Source organism: Trichechus manatus, unplaced genomic scaffold (assembly GCF_000243295.1).
Source record: "Trichechus manatus latirostris isolate Lorelei unplaced genomic scaffold, TriManLat1.0 scaffold00018, whole genome shotgun sequence".
Classification (NCBI taxonomy): Eukaryota; Metazoa; Chordata; class Mammalia; order Sirenia; family Trichechidae; genus Trichechus; species Trichechus manatus.
In genome coordinates this window covers 3,236,372-3,254,216 of record NW_004443954.1, presented here as the reverse complement: position 1 = coordinate 3,254,216, position 17,845 = coordinate 3,236,372, and the positions used below count along the sequence as shown (strand labels likewise).

General features: G+C 40.9%; 1 protein-coding gene across 1 annotated transcript in view; it reads left to right on the top strand.

Moving 5' to 3' along the window:
• GDAP1 (ganglioside induced differentiation associated protein 1) overlaps positions 1-17,837 on the top strand; it is a gene marked incomplete at its 3' end in the record, with an annotated part of 23,338 nt that extends 5,501 nt beyond the window's left edge. Inside the window, exons 2-6 of the mRNA XM_004372516.2 lie at positions 3,466-3,568; positions 12,591-12,764; positions 14,376-14,470; positions 16,610-16,724; positions 17,674-17,837. Coding sequence (XP_004372573.2) covers positions 3,466-3,568; positions 12,591-12,764; positions 14,376-14,470; positions 16,610-16,724; positions 17,674-17,837 — 651 coding nt within the window. The remainder of the gene's footprint in view (positions 1-3,465; positions 3,569-12,590; positions 12,765-14,375; positions 14,471-16,609; positions 16,725-17,673) is intronic.
• Positions 17,838-17,845: the final 8 nt, after the last annotated feature.

Here is a 17,845-nt window from a genome sequence, read left to right as displayed (position 1 = left end):
AGATTTGACAGCACCTAAAAACAACATTACATTTAAAATACAGTTATTTATTTAGGAATTGGAGTCCCTGGGTGGTGCAAATTGCTATCATGCTTGGCTGCTAACCTAAAGGTTAGAGGTTTGAGTCTACCCAGAGGCACCTCAGAAGAAAGTGCTGACAGTCTACTTCCAAAAAATCAGCCACTGAAAACCCTGTGGAGCACAGTTGTATTCTGGCACAGATGGGTTTGCCGTGAGTGGGAGTTGACTCAATGGTATATTGTGGGAATTACCAATTGTAGCTAAGGTTCATAGAGTAAATACTTCCATGTCTATCAGTGAAAGCTCTTATATATAATCAAGTAATTTCATTGCCTCCAGATTCATATTAGTGTTTTAACACATCTATTGAAGTTGCAGATGAGCACAAAGGCCCTAACCTAGTATGGAGAAAATATGATACGTGAAAAGGAAAACAAAATGAGTCTTTTGTGCCAATAAAAGTGGCTTTAAAAATTACCTTTTTTTTCCTTCTCTGATTTGTCCAATTTTTAACAGAGAGGGGAGTATTAAAATACAGAGATCCTCATTCTCTGTGCTTCCAACAGTTGTATCTGTTGTACAGCTCAAACCACAGAGTCTACTTACAGTAAAAGCAAAGAATTTTATTAAGAGAAAAAAACCAATTCACGAATTGGGAAAACAGAGTTGAGGATGCTGTCAACACAGTGTTCTGCTGTCTCTATCGAGTTAGAGGTTTTTATACTTAGAGAAACAAAGGAAAGGTAGGGGGTTAATGATTGATTACAGATCAGCTTCAGTTTGAAGTCCTTTGAAATGTAAAGGTCGTAAAGGTCGGCCACCTGGGTTGGGGGAGTGAGCCAGCTGATTTGGTTATTCTTGATGGTGGAACTGTGGTCAGATATTCCTGATTGTAGTCAGTTCCAGGAACAAACTGTTCACATACTCTTCTCAACTGGATTACATCCTGACTGATTTGGTTAGGTCTGAACGTATTCTTTCCGAGAGCAATTGTTTACATCTTGACATACTCTTCCTAAATGATTTTACATCCTGAGAGTGTTTCCTGGGAATGCATGTTTGGCTCCCTCATTCTGTTTGTTGACGGTGGTTAAAGGTTCCTCATTCTTTTCTAAAAGATTGATTTCAGCAAAGCACAGTGGAAACTTACAGAAATGACAGGCTGTAGTTTGGAAACAGAACCCGTGCTAAAAATCAAAATGGAGTCTGACTTTGGACAAGAACGTAGCTCTTTCCTGTTAATCAGGCACCTCAATTATTAATTTTAGGTGCTCTTACTCATATCCAGGAGCCCTGGTGGCACAGTGGTTAAGCGCTCAGCTGCTAACTGAAGGTTCGGTGGTTTGAACTCACCAGCAGCTCCATGGGAGAAAGATGTGGCAGTCTACTTCCATAAAGATTTACAGCCTTGGAAGCCCTATGGACAGTTCTACTCTGTTTCCTATAGGGTTGCTCTGAGTTGGAATCAGCTTGATAGCAATGGGTTTTTTTGGTTTTCCTCATATCCAACAGTTGTATCGGGGAGCAAACTGTCTAATAAAGGAGTTTTTGAGCCACTGATTACAGATATTCTGTTAAAAGTAAAAAATAATACTAATTAAATAAAAAGTTGTTGAACATTTAATGGAAACAATTTATTGAAAAGAATGTTACAAATTTGACACTGCCTCAGAAGATCCTGGATGTATGTAAAACCAAACAATGAAAAACCAAACCTCTTGCCGTTCGAGTCGATTCTGACTAGTAGCAACCCTGTAGGACAGAAAAGAACTGCCCCATACGGTTTCCAAGGAGTGGCTGGTGGATTTGAACTGCCAACGTTTTGGTTAGCAGCTGAACTCTTAACTACTGCATAGTAGGGCTCACGATGTGTACGGCGAATTTATAAAAATTGACACCATGTGTTTTCTTCTCGCCTGTATTTAGATTTGAGTTTTCTAGTCCCGAAGTTATGACAGTGTTGAATTATAGTTAGTTTTTAACTATATCTTTGATAACTTTATCATCATTATATTTTTCATAGCCTTCCATGTGATTAGTTGAAGGGTACAATATTCTTCAGCTACATAATACATGTTATCTTGTATACTAATATCCTCACCAGGCAATTGAAGTAAAATAAAAATCAGCAAAGGGATCCAAATAAAAAACAATCTGTTGCCATCAAGTCCATTCCGAGTCACGGTGACTGTATGTGTTACAGAATAGAATTGCTCCATAGAGTTTTTTTGGCTGTAATTTTGGCTGTTTGTGATCGTTAGGCTTTTGGTGCCAGGCTTCTCATGGTACCACTTGGTGGGTTCAAACAGCCAACCTTTAGGTTTGCACCACCTACGGACCTAGTAAAAGGATGTTGTTAGGTGCTGTGGAGTCAGTTTTGCCTCATAGCTACCCCACGTGACAGAGTAGAATGGCCTCAAAGCGTTTTCTAGGTTTTAATCTTTAAGAGAGGAGATTGCTAGGTCTTTCTCCTTGGAGCTGCTAACTCTCTGCATTCATTTAGCAGCGAGCACTTAACTGTTGCATCACCAGGGCTTCTTAGCAAAGGGATTGGGTTAGAAAGAAAGCCTAATCTGTTTTCATTGAGCTAATAAGGATGACCTGAAAGTTATTTGAATAGACCTGGGTGGAGTCTTTCTCGAAAACAAAGCATAATAATGCCTCCTGTGTCTGCCATCACTGGGGAATGTCCGAGAGCACAACAATGAATTTTGTAAAATAACGGAAGTTTAGGCCTTTAAGTCCCTAAATTCCATTTTTTGCCCTTGAGCAAACTGAATGTAATTTAAGTTTTTTTTTTTTTTTTAAATGGCTCAGGGCCATTGTTATTCTACCCGGCAGTAAAGTGTTACCCTCAGGGACTTGAGAATGTACAGGGCTGTTTGTCCCCGTTAAATGGCTACAGAATGTGTTTATTATTTCTTTCTGATTTTTCTTTTTGTTTTACTTCTTTTGATTTCTCCGGGTGTCGTTTATCATGTCTTTCTGCCTTGTGTGGGTCTGCCTGTTTCTACACTGCTGCCTAAGTTTGTGCGCGATGCAAGACCTGCCTTGTCCCCTACTCAGCTCTTCTAAGTTGGGTCTTATGCCTTGACCTTAGTCACCAAGTCTGGCTTCCACTGATGTAGCTCCCCCTCTGCCCTGCCTCCCCCACCACATCCCCTCCCCATATGCCACAGTCCAGCCCTGGGACCTCTTCTCATTGCCTGCTTCTTAAAACCCTAATTCCCACTTCCCTGTCCTGCCCCTGTAAGCCTTCTATTACCTTCCCACTTCTGATTGAGGTGGAATACCAGGAACAGATCCTCCCTTTTCTTGTAAGTATTATAACATAGGAGTTCTGTGGGAAGATTGGAAAATAAATTAGGGTGGGATTGAGAGGGAAGAGCTCTTGTATAATTTGAAGGAAATTTCCAAGTGTCTTGCAAAGCCCTGTTTTCAGAGGCAGTGGACATTGTCGTGCTCTTGTATGAGGAGGAGGAAGATGGCAGCGTGTTGTACATGGGATACTTGATAGGTTGTTTTGGAAAGAGTGCCAGGAGTGAAAGTGAGACTGGAAGAAAACTCGGGTCCAGTGGGTATTTTGTGCTCTGACAAAGTTTCAGAAAAGAGTTATATAGTAACGGTGCACTGAGTAAAAAATTATTTTCATGGATCTAAACGTTTGTCCTCCTTTGAAGAGTTCATGCTTGGCCAGATGAAACTTCCTCAGAAAGCAATTAGAAATTATTTTACCTACCCTAGTTCACTCTCCCAGGAAAGAAGTGTCATGCTGTTCCAGAGACAAGTCCCATAGCTTAGCAGTGGGAAGCAGCCAGAGCCAATAGCCATAAATTTAGTCATTTGGGAAACATTTTTAAAATGTTGTATCATTTATGATAGAATCAGCGTTATTAACCTAAGGTCTTTGAGCCCCTAAGGCAGTGGTCCTAAACTTTTTGATCTCAGGACCCTTTTCTAGTCTTAGATTTTATTTAGGACTCCAGAGAACTTTTGCTTATGTGAGTTATGTCTGTCAACATTTACCATATTATAAATTAAAACGAAAATTTTGGAACATAAGAAAACACAAGCGCATGTCTCATTAGCTGTCAGAGTGATGGAGTCGTCACATGTCTTGTAGTCTCTGGGATACTCTGCGGTACACTCAGAAAATGAGAGTGAACAATGCAGTTGTCATACTAGTATTATTATAAAAATGGTTTTGATGTTATGACCCTTAAATGCATCTTGGGGAGCCTCAGGGTTCCTCAGACTACACTTTGGAAACAGTAGCTCTGAAGAATCTATGAATAGAATTCAGGAAATTTGAGATCTTGTATAGGCAAAATTTGCATCTTTATTTTCACTAATACCTAACAAATTTATCATTTCTTTCCATTATCAATGTAGGCATAAACCACAGCAATATTAGGAGTGCCTGTGACTTTGCTACCATTAGAAATCACAGCTATGTTCCTAGCGTATTAACTTATTGCAGATATCTTGAAATATCATTTATGCTCATGACTACTTTGAAATTATTAGACATACTGCCAGATCTTATTAATGTATTAATAAAGAGTCACATATATTATTATTTTATAACTTAAAATTATTTTTATAACTGTATGTTAATATCTATTTCCTTTGCAATCCTGTGTCTTGTATTTTATGCATTTAAAGACATTATTTTGAGAAGGGATCCAATCACCAGGCTGCCAACGAGGTCCATGGCCCAAAACGGTTAAGAAATCGTTAGAACTTTAGGGACCTTAGAAGGCCTCCAGTCTACATTTTCTTTTTTCTCATGGAAATGTCTACCATGCGTTGGTTGGGATCCTGGTTGTTTGGAATAGTTGAGGTCCTGAGAGGTTGATCTGAGGAGCTGTTAGATCTTGGTGTTGAGAGACTCAGTGCCACAGAAACTCTTTACCTGCCTCCTTTCCATATGGGGTCAGCAGTGAAGTGTGCTGTATCCACTGTTGAGGAGCAGGCTGTTTTGACTGCCTTGGCTGTATAGTAGATTCTGCGATCAGGTAGTGTGAAGCCTCCTACTTTGTTCTTTTTCTTCAATAATGCTTTACTTATCCAGGGCCTCTTTCCTTTTCATACAAAGTTGTTGATTAGTTTTTTCACCTTGTTAAAGAATGCTTTTGTTATCTGGATAGAGATTCCATTATATGTTTAGATCACTTTGGGTAGAATAGACATTTTCACAATGTTGAGTCTTCCTATCCATGAGCATGGTATGTTTTTCCATTTATGTAGGTCGCTTTTGGTTTCTTGCAATAGTGTTTTGTAGTTTTCTTTGTATAGGTCTTTTCTGTTCCCGGTTAGATTTATTTCTAAGTATTTTATCTTTTTAGGGGATATTATAAATAGTATCATTTTCCTGATTTCCTTTTTGAAGTTCTTTTTGTTAGTGTATTGATCTTGTATCTTGCTACTCTACTAAAATCTATTAGTTTCAGCCGTTTTCTTGTGGTATCTTTGGGGTTCTCTGTGTATAGTATCATATTATCTGTGATAGGGGTAGTTTTACTTCTTTGTTTCCAATCTGGATGCCCTTTATTTCTTCTTCTTGCCTTATTGCTCTAGCTAGGACTTCCAGAACAATGTTAAATAGGGGTAATGATAAATGGCATCCTTGTCTTGTTCCCTTTCTCAGGGAGAATGCTTTCAGTCTCTCTCCTTTGAGAATGATGTTGGCTGTTGGTTTTGCTTAACCAAAAAAACCAAACCTGTTGCCACTGAGTTGATTCTGACTCATAGCAACCCTATAGGACAGAGTAGAACTTCCCCATAGGGTTTCCAAGGAGTGGCTGGTGGATTCAAATTGCCAACCTTTTGGTTAGCAGCTGAGCTCTTAACCACTGTGCCATCAGATGCCATTTATTATGTTGAGGAATTTCCCACCTATTCCTATTTTATTTAGACTTTTTATCAAGAATGGGTGTTGGATTTTATCAGATACCTTTTTTGCATCTAGTGAGATGATCATGTTATTCTTTTCTTTTGTTCTATTTGTGTGGTGGATTACATTGATTGGTTTTCTAATATTGAGCCATCCTTGCATACCTGTTATGAATCCCACTTGGTGGTGGTGTATTATGTTTTTGATATGATAGTGAATTCTATTGGCTAGAATTTTGTTGAGAATTTTTGCATCTATGTTCATGAGAGAAATCGGTTTGTAATTTTCTTTTTGTGTGGTGTCTTTCCCTGTCTTTGGTATCAGGGTTATGCTGGCTTTATAGAATGAATTTGGGACTAATCCTTCTTTTCTATGGTCTGAAATAGTTTGAGTAGTACTGGTGTTAGTTCTTCTCTGAATTGTTGGTAGAATTCTCCAGTGAAGCCATCTGGGCCAGAGCTTTTTATGATGTTGTTGGGAGCTTTTTTTAAATTACCTTTACAATCTCCTTTATGGGTCTGTTCAAATTTTCTGTCTCAGGTTGTGTTAGTTTAGATAGATAGTGTGTTTCTAGAAATTTGTCCATTTCCTCTAGGTTCTCAAATTTGTTGTAGTACAGTTTTTCATAGTATTCTGTTATGATCCTTTTTATTTCAGTTGGTCCTGTTTTAATGTCTTCCATCTCATTTCTTATTTGGGTTATTTGCTTCCTCTAATGTTTTTCTTTTGTCAGCTTGGACAGTGGTTTGTTGATTTTGTTGATCTTTTCAAAGAAACAACTTTTGGTTTTGTTGATTCTTTCTATTGTTTTTCTGTCCTCTATTTCATTTATTTCTGCTCTAATTTTTATTATTTCCTTTCTTCTGGTGACTGTAGTCTTCTTTTGCTGTTCACTGTTTGTTTGAGTAGGGTTAACGTTTTGATTTTGACCCATTCATTTTTTTTTTTTTTTGATGTGTGCGTTTATTGCTATAAATTGGCCTCTGAGCACTGCCTGTGCTGTGTCCCAAAGGTTTTGGTAGGATGTGTTTTAATTCTCATTTGATTCTAGGAATTCCCTTTTTGATTTCTTCTATTTCCCAGTTGTTTTAAAAGCCCTTGCTGTTGAGTCGATTCTGACTCATAGTGACCCTATAGGACAGAGAAGAACTGCCCCATAGGGTTTTCAGGAGCTGCTGGTGGATTCAAACTGCTGACCTTTTGTTTAGCAGCCAAGCTCTTAGCCACTGATCCCCCAGGGTTTCCCTGTATTTGATATTTTTCCCTTGCTTTTCCTGTTATTGATTTCTACTTATATGGCATTGTGATCAGAGAGAATGCTTTGTATTATTTTGATGTTTTGGATTTTAATGAGTGTTGCTTTGTGGCCTAAAATGTGGTCTATTCTGGAGAATATTCCATGTGTGTTGGAAAAGAGTGTATTCTTTGCTGCTGTTGGGTGGAGTGTTCTGTATATGCATACGAGGTCAAGTTGGTTGAATTTGGCCTTTAGATCTTCTGTGTCTTTGTTGAATTTCTTCCTAGAAATTCTGTCCTTCACTGAGAGTTGTGTGTTGAAGTCGCCTATTATTATTGTGGAACTGTTTCTCTTTTCAGTGCTGTTAGAGTTTGTTTTCTGTATTTTGGAGCCCTGTCGTTGGGTGCATAGTTATTTATTAAGGTTATGTCTTCTTGGTGGATTGTCCCTTTAATCTTTATGTAATGTCTTGTCTTTTATGGTGGATTTTGCTTTAAAGTCTATTTTATCTGAGGTTAGTGTTGCCACTCCTGCCCTTTTTTGGTTACTGTTTGCTTGATATATATTTTTTTCATCCTTTGCTTTTTAATATATTTATGTCTTTGTGTCTAAGGTGTGTCTCTTGTAGACAGCATATGATGGGTCATTCTTTTTTTTTTAATCTATTCTGCCACCCTTTACGTCTTTACAGGCGCATTTAAACCATTTACATTCAGTGTGATTATTGATAGGTATGAGTTTGTTGCTCTCATATTGTTGTGTTTTTTTTTTTAATGGTGCTGACATTTCCTTTGTTCCTCTTGCTTTCCTGTGCTAAGTTCCTTTGGTTCGTGGATTTTCTTTCGTTATTATAGATTTTGTGTTCAGTGAAACTTTGTTTCTCTTCTTTTTTATTCTGATGAGTAAGTTTGTTAGCTTTCTTTGTGGTTACCTTGAAATTAACCCTTTATCTTCCTATGTTTGAACCAGTCTTTTATTACTTGATATCACTTTGACTTCCTCTCCATTTGAAAGTTCTATACATAAACCATTTATATCTCCTTTTATTGTTTTTTATGTTGTTGTTATTTACAGATTGACATCTCTGTTTCCTTGTTTTAAGTCTTTAATTGTATTTTATTATTGCTAATTCTTTACCTACTGTCTTAGTCATCTAGTGCTACTGTAACAGAAATACCACAAGTGGATGGCTTCAACAAACAGAAGTTTATTCTCTTACAGTCTAGTAGGCTAGAAGTCCAAATTTAAAGTCAACTCCTGGGGAAGGCTTTCTGTCTCTGTCAGCTCTGTAGGAAGGTCCTTATGATCAATCTTCCCCTGGTCTAGGAGCTTCTCTGCACAGGAACCACAGGTTCAAAGGAAGTGCTCTGCTCCTGGCGGTGTTTTCTTGGTGGTATGAGGTCCCCCGTCTCTTTGCTTATTCTCTCTTTTATATCTCAAAAGAGATTAACTTAAGACATGATCTAATCTGAGTCCTGCCTCATTAACATAACTGTCACTAATCCCATCTCATTAACGTAATAGAGAGGATTTATAACACATAGAAAATCACATCAGATGACAAAATGGTTTACAGTCACACAGTACTGGGAATCATGGCCTAGCCAAATTGTTACACATTTTTTGGAGACACAGTTCAATTCATGACACCTAGGTTGGTATCTGACTGATGCTATCCTGTGCCCTAGACTCAGGCTGTTAACTGATGTTGGTTCTCTAACCGAAGGAGTCCCTTTAATATTTCTCGTTGGTTTGGTTTTTAAGAATTCTCTTTATTTCTATTTATATGTAAATGTCCTGATTTTGCCATTGTCTTTGAGAAAGAGTTTTTCAGGATACATCACTCTTGGTTGACAGTTTTTTTTCCCCCAAGGTTTTATGTATGTCATCCTATTGCCTTTTGTCCTGCATATTTTCTGCCAAGTAATCAGAGTTTAATTTTATTGTTTCCCCTTTGTAAGTGACTTTTCATTTTCCTTGAGCTGCTCTCAGGATTCTTTCTTTGTTTTTGTTTTTTGGCAAGTGTGATTATGATATAGCTTGGTGACTTTCTTTTGGGATCTATCTTATATGAGGTTCATTGAGCTTCTTGGATGATCAGCTTTTCATTTTTCATGATATCTGGGAAGTTTTCTGCCAGCAAATCTTCAACAATCTTTTCTGTGTTTTCCATTTTCTCCCCCTGTTCTGGTACTCCATTCATATGCACATTTTTGCCCTTGATTGTATCCTACATAATTCTTAGGTTTTCTTCATTCTTTCCTGTGATTTTTTCTGAAACAAAGTGGTGTCCATGGATTTGTCTTCAATCTCGTTGATTTCTGGCTTCCATTGTTTCAAATTTGCTCCTGTTACCTTCTATTGAGTTATCCATTTGTGAAATTTTTTGTTTATGTTTTGGATTTCTAGTTGCTAATTTTGTATGATTTCTAATTATTTATTTTGACATTTTGTTCTTATATTATTTTCCTGAATTCTTCTATTGCTTTGTCTGTGTTTTCCTTGATTTGATGTATGTTTTCATTGATTTTGTATGTATTTTTATGATTTTATCAGTTTTTTCCTTAGTTTTGCCTGTGTTTTCCTTGATCTCTTTCCTAATCTCTTGGAGAGCCCTAAATATTAGTCTTTTGAATTCTATATCAGGTAGTTCCACTGCCTTTTCTTCTACTAGAAGATCATCTGATTATTTATTTTGGTCATTTACTGGAGCCATCTTGTCCTTTTTTATATGTTTTGGTATTGTCTGCTGTCTCTGAGTCATTAAGGTATAATTGTCTTCATTTATTGATTCTGTGTTCGTTTTGTCCTACTTCTTTGTTTTGTTTTGATATGTCAGGGTGGGTGGACCAGGCCTGCTTTGGTGCTTGCTCATCTGTGGGCACGATTGGTTTTACCACCTTGTTTGGGTAGACTGGGCAGCAGCAGACAGAGTGAGCCCACTTTGCTGTACACTGTTTTGGGAGGTGGCTGAGGGTGGACTGAGCAGGTGCTGTCTGCCTCCTGATGTTGGTTTAGTGGTGTGGGAGTATTCACAACCACTTGCCAGATAGGCAAGGGTGTCGGACGAAGAGTGGTACAGTCTCACTTCCCACCATTCGGTAGCTGTTTGAGTGGCAGGTGGGGAGAGGCAGTGCGTGCCCAGTGTGGTGGCAGGACTTATCACTGGGGATGCTTTGATTGTGGTGGCATCATGGGGGCTCGCAGGCAGGGGGGTGGTACATGGGGCTAGGTGTGGGGTGTGGGGCGAGAAAGAAGAGAAAAGAGAGAAAGAGAAAAAAAAGAAAAGAAAAAGGTAGTTGGTGAGTGGGTTCAGACAGACCTGGGGGCTGGCAGGAAGTAGGGGGAGGGGGCATATGGTGCTAGGTGGGAGATAGAGAGAAAATAAAGAGAGAAAAAGAAAGAAGAAAAAAATATATGGTGGCTCAGTGGGGGCCAGCAGTTGGGGGTGGAGCAGACCCGAGGGAGCAGCGGATCAGTTTGCCAGTGACTCAGTATCAGCTGAGGTGCGGCAGAGGCTGGTGGGAAGTGGGGGAGGTGGTGTACGGGGTTAGGTGGGAGGGAGAAAGGAAAGTAAGACCAACAAAGACAAAAAAATGGTAGCATGATTGGTGATGTGGGTGGGGGGGGGTGGACCCAGGGCAGCGGTGGGCCGGTGCGCCAGTGGCACACTAGCCCTGTGGTGCATTGAGGTCCAGCAGGAAGGGGGTAATATGGCGTACAGGGCTAGCTGGCAGGGAGAAAGAAAAGGAAGAAAGAGAAAACAAATAATAAAAGTAAATTTAAGAAACTGGCTGTATGGTGGGGGCCAGCAAGTGTAGGTGGGGTGGGCCTGATGGCTAGTGGGAGGTGAGGGGAGGTGACTGGGGCTAGATGGGAGGGAGAAAGAGAAGAAAGAAGAGAAAAAAAAAATCATGACGCGGTGGGAGTTGGCAGGTGGGGGTGGGATGGACCCAGGGCAGCGGCGGGTTGGTGGCTCTCTAGCCATGGCAGTGTGGTGGGAGTTGGTGGGAAGGGGTGGGCATGGTGTATGGGGGCAGGTGAGAGACAGAAAGAAAAGGAAGAAAGGGGAAAAGATGGTGCAGTGGGAGCTGGCAGGTGGGGGCAGTGTGAACCTTGGGTGGTGGTGGGCTGGTGGCTCTCTAGCCAAAGTGGCATGGCATCGCCTGGTGGGAAAGGGTAGAGGTGGAGTACCATGCTGGGTAGGTAGGAGAAAGAAAAGGAAGAAAGGGGGAAAAAAATGATGTGCCAGGAACCGGCAGGTAGGAGCAGGGCGGAGCTGGGATGGTGTCAGGCCAGTGTCTCTCTAGCCAATTTGGCACGGCATGGTCTGGCAGGAAGAGGTGGAGGTGGTGTACAGGACGGAAGGGTGGGGGTGGGAAAGCTGTTTCTGTGGTTACCAGGTGCTCTTGTCTTCTCTTGGAAGCTCCTTGAAGTTACCTTCTCATGCTCCCTGTCCGGGATTGTTGCTGGCTGTGTTCCAAGATGGTGATGCTGTGCCATGTTAGTTGGCGGGGGACCTCCACTCCATATCTCTCCTTGTTCTCTGTTTTCCTTCAGTTTCTTCTTCCATTTGGTGTTTGATCTAGTTCTTTATTCCTTCATTTGATGCTTAGGGTTCCAGGATTGTTGTTTGTATCTGTTTTAGTTAGTTTTTCAAATCTTTGATGCAGAGGATGACATCTGTCTAGGGTGCCATGTTGGCTCCCTACAGTCTAGATTTTATCAGCAAATGAAGATTTAATGAAAATCCACTTTCCAGAGATAAATTGCTAGAAATTCCTGGGGAAAGTGCAACTGTGGCAAAAGTCTTTTCCATTCCATGGAGATGATCATTTCACACTCATATAGCATCAACAGGGTCACTCTTGGTGTTGACTGGAACCCAGCAAAGAGTGGCCCCGATCATCTTCCCATCCTGAGTTCTTCATTCACTCAACCAACCTTTACTGAGCACCTAAAATGTGTGAGGCACTATGCAAGACCTTGGATCATAGGCTCCATGCCCTGAAGGGGCTTGTGGGGGCAAATAGATACAAACAACGAATTCCTGGGTGATCAAGGCTTTAATGGAGTATGTACCAGGCATTATAGATGTACAGAGGAAAGCACACCTGACCTCCTCAGATGCTGGCAGTTGTAGGAGGCCAGGGAATGCTCCACAGAGGAGGTGGCATAAATGACCAGACCTGGAAGGGTGAATAACCATTTGCAAGGTGAAGAACTGAGAAAATGCCAGTATAATCATGGTTTAGGATCTGGTCTGGTGCATCAGGCCATTTCATATTTCGAATGGCTGGGCTGGGAGACAGCATTTTTTAAGTGCCCTGATGTAATGTTGAGAATGTTGACAATGAGGAGGTTGTGCTTTTTGTTTTTGCTTTTGAATGTAATATTTCATTTGTAACATTTCTTTAATGTGTGTGTGTATTTTAGAAAAAACTCCCAGGTTAATGCCTGATAAAGGAAGCATGTATTACCCACGGGTACAACATTACCGAGAGCTACTTGACTCCTTGCCAATGGATGCCTATACACACGGCTGCATTTTACATCCTGAGCTAACTGTGGACTCCATGATCCCAGCTTATGCTACAACAAGGATTCGCAGTATGTAAAAATCTGTCTTGTGTTTATGTTCACTCATTTTGGAGACCTAACTTTTCTCATGGTCATTGAGAGAAGACTGGGAATAGGGTTGTTCAGTTCTTCATGGACGTGCATGTTGTAGATCAGTTCATGCACCAGTCTGATTAATCTGTGCTTTAGCAATTCAACTGGATGGTTCAACACTTCAATTGTCTATAGACCTGATTTTCCATCTCTTGGCATTCAGTGCCAAGGTTAGATAAAACTCAAAGAGTGGCCTTTGAAGAAGCAAAGAACATATTTCCATGGACAGATGAACTGGGAATCAGGAAAGCTGGAACTGTCTGGGATTAAGTGTAACTGAGTTAACATTTCTGGTCCTTAGTTTTCCTTTCTGTTATATGAGTGAGCTGGACTACAGGGTGTCTAAGCATTGCTCTACCTCTAAATTCAGTGATTGCAGATTATTAGAGATTGAGTTGTGATATCCAGCTCTCTCATTTCTTCCTGTCATGAGGATAGAGTTGGTGCCTGAGACGGGAAGCAGAAGGAACTGTGCTCTACAGCACAGGTAATTGGGGATAGGAAGGTAAGGACAGGTGGCAGTGGTCAGACTCGGGGGCTGTTTGACTAGGAGTGTGAGTTCTTGGTCAAGTGACAGTTTACATGTATCCAGAGTTCTGGACTGTACTTACACATATACAGTCCTACTACATCTTACATTATTATGAAAAGCAATTTTACAATTTAAAAGACATTCTTAGCATCTATCAATCTGTCTATATATCTGTCTGTCTTTCTGTCTGTCTGCCTATCTATCTCAGGTCTTTAGTCTTCACAACATCTTGCTGAAATTTTATGATCTCTCGCACCATAACAAAATGAGGCTATGAAAATTTAAGTAGCTTTTCCAAGGCCACATTACTCATTAGTGGTTGAGTTAGAACTCCAACCAAGGTCTTCTAAATCCAATAACTATGTTCTTTCCATTACATCATACCTCTCCTTTATCATTTTCTTATTCAGTCGGCCATTTTTCTTTTTGATGCTCTTCCTACTGTCTGCTCTCCCCAGCTCCCCTTCTTTCTTGCCCTTTTGCTCCACTCCCGTCCCTCCTTCTCTCCTCTCCCCCCTTTCCTTTCTCTTCTCCTCTCCCTTCCCTTTTTTCCCCAGCCCTCTCCTCCTGCTTCTCCCATTCCTCTTGTCCCTTCTCCTTTCCGTAAGTACCGACTATATGATTTGAAACAAGTATTCTGGCTACAGTTCTGTCGCCTGTAATTATTATTTTTTAAATAAGGCCTTTCCTCCCCCCTCGTATAGAAATTCATTATAGAAGACTTGGAGAGTACTGGGAAGTAGAACAGCTAGCCTGCACTGAGCACTTGTTACGTGCCTAGCATTGCTCTAAGTGCTTTTCACGGTGCTTCTCACTGAATCCTCATCCTGTGCAGCAGCTGCTGTTAAATTTCTGTTTCACAGATGAGGAAACTGAGGCACAGAGAGAGTACGTGTAAGGCAGGGGCAGGGTTCTGAACCTAGTGTCTTAACATCAAGGGTCCTCTCTTCTCCTTGTTTCTGACATAGAGGGGACAAAATGATTTTATTTCTATTTCAAAAATGTTTTATTATCAGGCCAAATAGGTAACACAGAATCTGAACTGAAGAAACTTGCTGAAGAAAATCCGGATTTGCAGGAGGCCTACATCGCGAAACAGAAGCGCCTTAACGTGAGTAAACCGGGGCTCCCTTCAAATGACGTTCACTGTGTTAAATATTCTATTTTTGGTAACAAGTCACTATTTCTAGAACATTTTCTGTTAAATATGGAAATTCACCAGTATACCTGTTACCTTTGGCTTGTGCTCTGCTTTTAGAAAGAATTGTCCTTATTAGATTTGATATTCAAGCCTCATAGCAATTGTTTAAAAAGCAGATGTTACACGCGGTGGTTGCCAAGGAAAGTTATCAGCTGTAAAAGCAAGTCAATACACTGTTCTAGGAATCTGTTCTTTCAGGTATTCCTGCCACTTTAAAGCCTGGCTACACCTACGTACCTCTACATGTTGTTGTTGTAGAGCTCATCGTTGGCCCCTTCCGTCCGGCCCCCTACAGGAGTGGGGCTTTGCTTTATGGTCAGTCTTCCTCTTTCTGTTGATTCCTTCTCCATGTTCCAACATGGTGACAGGCTTCTACCATATTAAAAGTACAGCACACATTCACATTGCCAGCTGGCTCTCAACTTCCCATCTTTATGCTATCTGAACTAAGTGAGCTTCTCAGAGAAACATCTATACATACTGTCACATTCTTTACTTTCCACTCAGTGCAATCAGATTTCCACCTCATCTCTGACCCTTCAGTTATTCATTAATTTAAGCCCCATTGTGGTTCAGATCCTGGGTTTAGTGTTGGGAATACAGTTCTTTGCCTCAGGACATTAGTTTGGGAGCAGGATATACTCATATCCCGTAGGTGCAATGATGTAGGTATGTTTTGGGGTACAAGTGGGGCTGTAAAGAAGGGAGTGTCATTTTAACCTTGAGAGATATGAACAGCATCAGTGAAAGAGGAGCTTAGTCTTAGAAGATGGTAGGTTGTTCAGTGGGTGGGAAAGAAGGACAAAGGTCTCCCCAGAGAGAGCAAAGGCACAAAGGTGACTGCACGAGCTTGAGTATAGGGTGTGAAGTCCCGAGGAGAGTCAGAGGCTAAATCAGGGAAGACCCAGAACACCACACTGAGTTTGGACTTGACCCTGAAGGCAGGCGTCTCAGAGCCACTAAAGTTAGGAAATTTTTGAGTTAGAAAAGATAGAAACAACAGTTTGGTAAAAGTGTGGAGGATGGATTGGAGGCAGTAGGACCTGCTGGCAAAGTGTATTCTATCCAGGGAAGCAGAGGTTAGAGCCTAAACGAAGTTCGGCAAGTTGGGATGGGGAGGAAAGGAGGAATTCTCAATGTTTTCAGGGGGTTGGATATGGGGGTCTAGGTTCTGAAACGATGTTGGAAGCGTGAGGGAATGAGAGGCTTATAACGTGATTCCCAGGTTTCTTGGATGATTGGGTAGTTGATGGTGTAAGCGAGTAAGATTGTAACTGTGAGAGCAGGTGGTAGAGGAGTAGGGATGGGAGGGATGAGAATGGCTAAGGTTTTAGACATGTAGCATGTCAGATTCCTGGGGAATATTTAGGTTTTGATATCTAGTAGGAAGTTGCAACAGAAATAGATTGGTCTGGGCTAAAGGTACAGATACTTAATTTTCATCACAGAAACCAAGCAAACAGATGAAACTATTCAGAAACTCAGGAAGAGTAAAAAGGAAAGATTGAACTGTGGGGAGCGCCAACTTTGAAAGCAGGGCTGAAACTGTTTTTCAGGGTATCAATCCTCTTTGAAAATCTGATGAAAGTTATGGACACTCGCAGCAGAGATACGCATATACCTTCATAACCTTAGCATGTACAACTTCAAGGGGCTCTTGGAGCTCCTACTTAATCCCTATTCAAGAATTTCCAAGGGACATGGATCTCGTATTAAGAACTCCAGTTGTTAATGATAGACTGAGGCGGATTCCATGAAAAAGGCAGAAATAGGAGATGGCGAATGGGAAGAACCACGTGACAGCAGTCCAAGGAAGAAGAGAAATTTAAGATGCTAGAGAAATTTAAGGGCTTCAGAGCTTGGCTGCTAACCAAAAGGTCAGCAGTTCGAATCTACCAGTTGCTCCTTGGAAGCCTTATAGGGCAGGTCTACTCTGTCCTGTAGGATTGCTATGAGTTGGAATCGACTCCATGGCAAGGGGTTTGGTGTTTTTTGGTTTGGTCTCTATTTTTTTTTTTTACACGCTTAAGTAACTTTTTTTTTAATTAGTCAAAGCTGCTCGACCATGACAATGTCAAATATTTGAAGAAAATTCTTGATGAATTGGAGAAGGTTCTGGATCAGGTTGAAACTGAGTTGCAAAGAAGAAACGAAGAAACCCCAGGTAAGTTCTTATTTATATACTTTTTCTCTTTCCCTCAACATCAAGAGTATTTATGGGAATATTCCTACTTTTTACTCAAAATATTTTGTCACTTTTTTTTTTTTTTTTGGTTAGTTGGTAGTTTTAATTACTATAGTAGCAGTAATATTGAATTCAGGAAAACCCAGGCATGTAATTGTAACTCAGTCTGCATCTAAGCGAAATATGACTGGTAAGGGATTTTTCTGTACAATTTACATAATGGTTGGGAGGTTATTTCTACCTAACAAATTCATGAATTTGTAATTACAATAGTGAGTTTGGTTGAATAACCTGAGTAATGCTCCCTCTAGGTTTTTCCTTAGGCTAGTGGGAGAGCACTTTGCAATCTAAAGTAAAGCGTACAGTGCCTGCCTCCCCCCGCACGACGTGTGTATCTGCAGGGCTGGCTGGGGGCATCCACGTATTGTACCTGTGAGTCTAACTTCGTGATTTAGACATCGCCCAGGTGTATGCTCGTGGGCCTTTTGCACTACTCTGACTACAACAAAGTTCAAGTGCATGTTACCTGATACCCACTTCACAACAGCAGCTCTCTTCTGCATTAAATAAATAACTAAGAGCAGAAAATCCAACTTGGTGGATTTTCCTAAAGCTCACCTGTTGTTTTCCTAAACCAGAAGGAAGTGTTTGTTAACTTCTCTGCCGAGACCTTAAAAAATGGTAGACGGGCTTTGAGCGCAAGTAGGTTTCACCCGGGGACCTGACTCACTGACAGATGTCAAGCAAGTCTCTCTCAGCTTGGGATACATTTGCACGGACTTTTTTTTAGCATAAAATTGCTCGCTGAGGGCGATCGCCTTCATTTTTACTACTTGGACTTGCCCTTAGGGCCGAGCCCACAGATACCAGCTAGGGTCTCTCTGTCTAGTGCTTGCCTCTGACTCTCCCTGTCCCTTTCTCTGATTAGAAGAGGGCCGTCAGCCCTGGCTCTGTGGTGAATCCTTCACCCTGGCAGACGTCTCGCTCGCTGTCGCACTGCATCGACTGAAGTTCCTGGGCTTTGCGAGGAGAAACTGGGGAAATGGAAAACGACCAAACCTGGAAACCTATTACGAGCGTGTCTTGAAGAGAAAAACATT